This window comes from Pygoscelis adeliae, unplaced genomic scaffold (assembly GCF_000699105.1).
Source record: "Pygoscelis adeliae isolate BGI_AS28 unplaced genomic scaffold, ASM69910v1 Scaffold1695, whole genome shotgun sequence".
In the NCBI taxonomy this organism is placed as follows: Eukaryota; Metazoa; Chordata; class Aves; order Sphenisciformes; family Spheniscidae; genus Pygoscelis; species Pygoscelis adeliae.
In genome coordinates this window covers 384-2,442 of record NW_008824855.1, presented here as the reverse complement: position 1 = coordinate 2,442, position 2,059 = coordinate 384, and the positions used below count along the sequence as shown (strand labels likewise).

At 61.0% G+C, this 2,059-nt stretch overlaps 1 protein-coding gene across 1 annotated transcript; it reads left to right on the top strand.

Annotated features, from left to right (window-relative positions):
- Nucleotides 1–5: 5 nt before the first annotated feature.
- Nucleotides 6–1,970, top strand: LOC103917187 (retinol dehydrogenase 16-like; the record flags this gene model as incomplete). The annotated part of the gene is made up of 4 exons (XM_009324296.1): nt 6–114; nt 256–514; nt 1,228–1,391; nt 1,560–1,970. Coding segments are annotated over 4 exons (750 nt in total), but the record flags the coding sequence as incomplete, so codon positions are not given.
- Between the last annotated feature and the right edge of the window lie 89 nt (nt 1,971–2,059).

Below are 2,059 nucleotides of genomic sequence, written 5' to 3'. Positions count from 1 at the left end.
CGCAGCTGCGGGCAGCCACCTCACCGCGGCTGCAGACCGTCCTCCTGGACGTCACCTCCAGCCAGAGCATCGCTGCCGCCACCGCCTGGGTCCGGGAGTGTGTGGGCGACCAAGGTAGGATGGGGCAGCTGCCCCCATTGTCATCCCTATTGTCACACCTGCCGGCCCTCCCACCGCTCTACCAATCCGTGCCAGCACAGCTGGTGCTGGAGCAGGGCTGTGGGCAGGGGAGCTCACCCCGTCCCACTTCCCCAGGTCTCTGGGGGCTGGTGAACAACGCGGGGACCGCCATCCCCACCGCCCCTAACGAGTGGCTGACCAAGGATGACTTCGTCAAGGTGCTGGATGTCAACCTGGTCGGCCTCATCGAGGTGACGCTGAGCCTCCTACCCCTGGTGCGGCAGGCACGGGGCCGGGTGGTCAACGTGGCCAGCGTGATGGGCCGGCTTGCCTTTTTTGGCGGGGGTTACTGCATCTCCAAGTTTGGTGTGGAGGCCTTCTCTGACAGTCTCCGGTAAGTCCGGCACAGTAGACACCACCCTCAGTTTCCCAGTTTGCTTTTCCGGGCTTCGGCCAGCAGAGCCTCCGTCTGTCAAACCCCTTCCTCGTGCAACCACAAGCGAGCGCAGGCAGAGTTCATTTTAGCTGCTGCTGAAGCATGAGCGGAGGGGCTGCGGGGATGCTTAACATGTGGACCAGACGTCAGGACACCTTGTGCCACAGCTATGGGACTTGGGTCCCACGGGAGCAATCTCCTGCCCGGGGGGACCCTCGCCTGCCACTGGCAGCCTCTGCTCCGCTTTCAGCCAAGCTCACGCAGAGGCAGCCTGGGGGAAGGGAAGGCAAAGGACTTGGCAGAGCTTTGATTTCATCCCCCTGCCTGATGACTTCCCAGCAGCAGGGAGGCTGTGGCCACATGGGCACTGAGCCTCCCCCATTGGACCTCACCCCCACACCGGATCCTGCGGGCAATGGCCATGTGGTCCCAAGGTTTGCTTTGGCCCCCATCCCATCCAGACTCAGCAGACATTTGCTCGCACACTGCCCCAGACACATGCCGGGGCTGTCGCGGGGTCTGCTGGGGTGGTCAGGCTCCCCACCGTACCTCCGGCACAAGGCTGCCATGTGTCCCACATGAGAACCGGTGCCCACGCGCAGCCCACACTGGTGGGCGGCTGACGCGCTCGGGTGTTGCTGCTGCATCCCATGGGGCTTGATCCCTTCTAGACTTGAGATGTGCAACTTCGGGGTGAAGGTCAGTGTGATCGAGCCAGGCTACTTCAAGACAATGATCACCAACGCTGAGAACATGGAGAAGCATTTACTTTCCATCTGGGAGAAGCTCCTGGAGGAAACCAAAGCAAGTTACGGGGAGAATTACTTGAGGGAGTGTAAGTACCTCACCCAAAGGCTAAGCAATGCTGTTTTTCTCCTGACACAAGGCACATCCCCAGGGCCACGGGGTGTCCCACTGCCCCGTCATCCCACCAAGCCCTTTGGCTGTGTTCAGCTCAAGGGTCTAAGCCCGGCAGCCTGACCAGCACTTTCTGCCTTCGCAGGTTTGGTAGCACTCAGGAAGATGCAGGAGAGATGCAACTCCAACCTGACGCTGGTCACGGACTGCATGGAGCATGCATTGACCAGCCGTTTCCCACGCACCCGCTACTCTGTGGGGTGGGATGCCAAGCTGCTCTACATCCCCCTCAGCTACTTGCCATCAGCCCTCACAGATTTCATACTCACCTGGTCCTACCCCAAACCTGCCCAGAAAGCCTAAGGCAGGGACACGGCACAGGCAGCCAACGGGCAGCAGTAGCCAGGGCCCGGCAGTACAGGGTGGGATCCAGCATCGCCCACAGCTGAGGCCGTGCCAATAGGTTCCTGAATTTCTAACTCAATGTATGTCTCACAACTCGCTGTCCTCTGCTAGCAGTCTGGTTTGCTTCTGAATAAAGACAACTCCTCCTCCCTGGCAGGGCTTGGTTTCAGCCTCGGCTGGGGCTGCGGCACTGAGGCCGTGTCCCTGCTCCTCCAACAGCCACAGCACTGACGCCAGCCG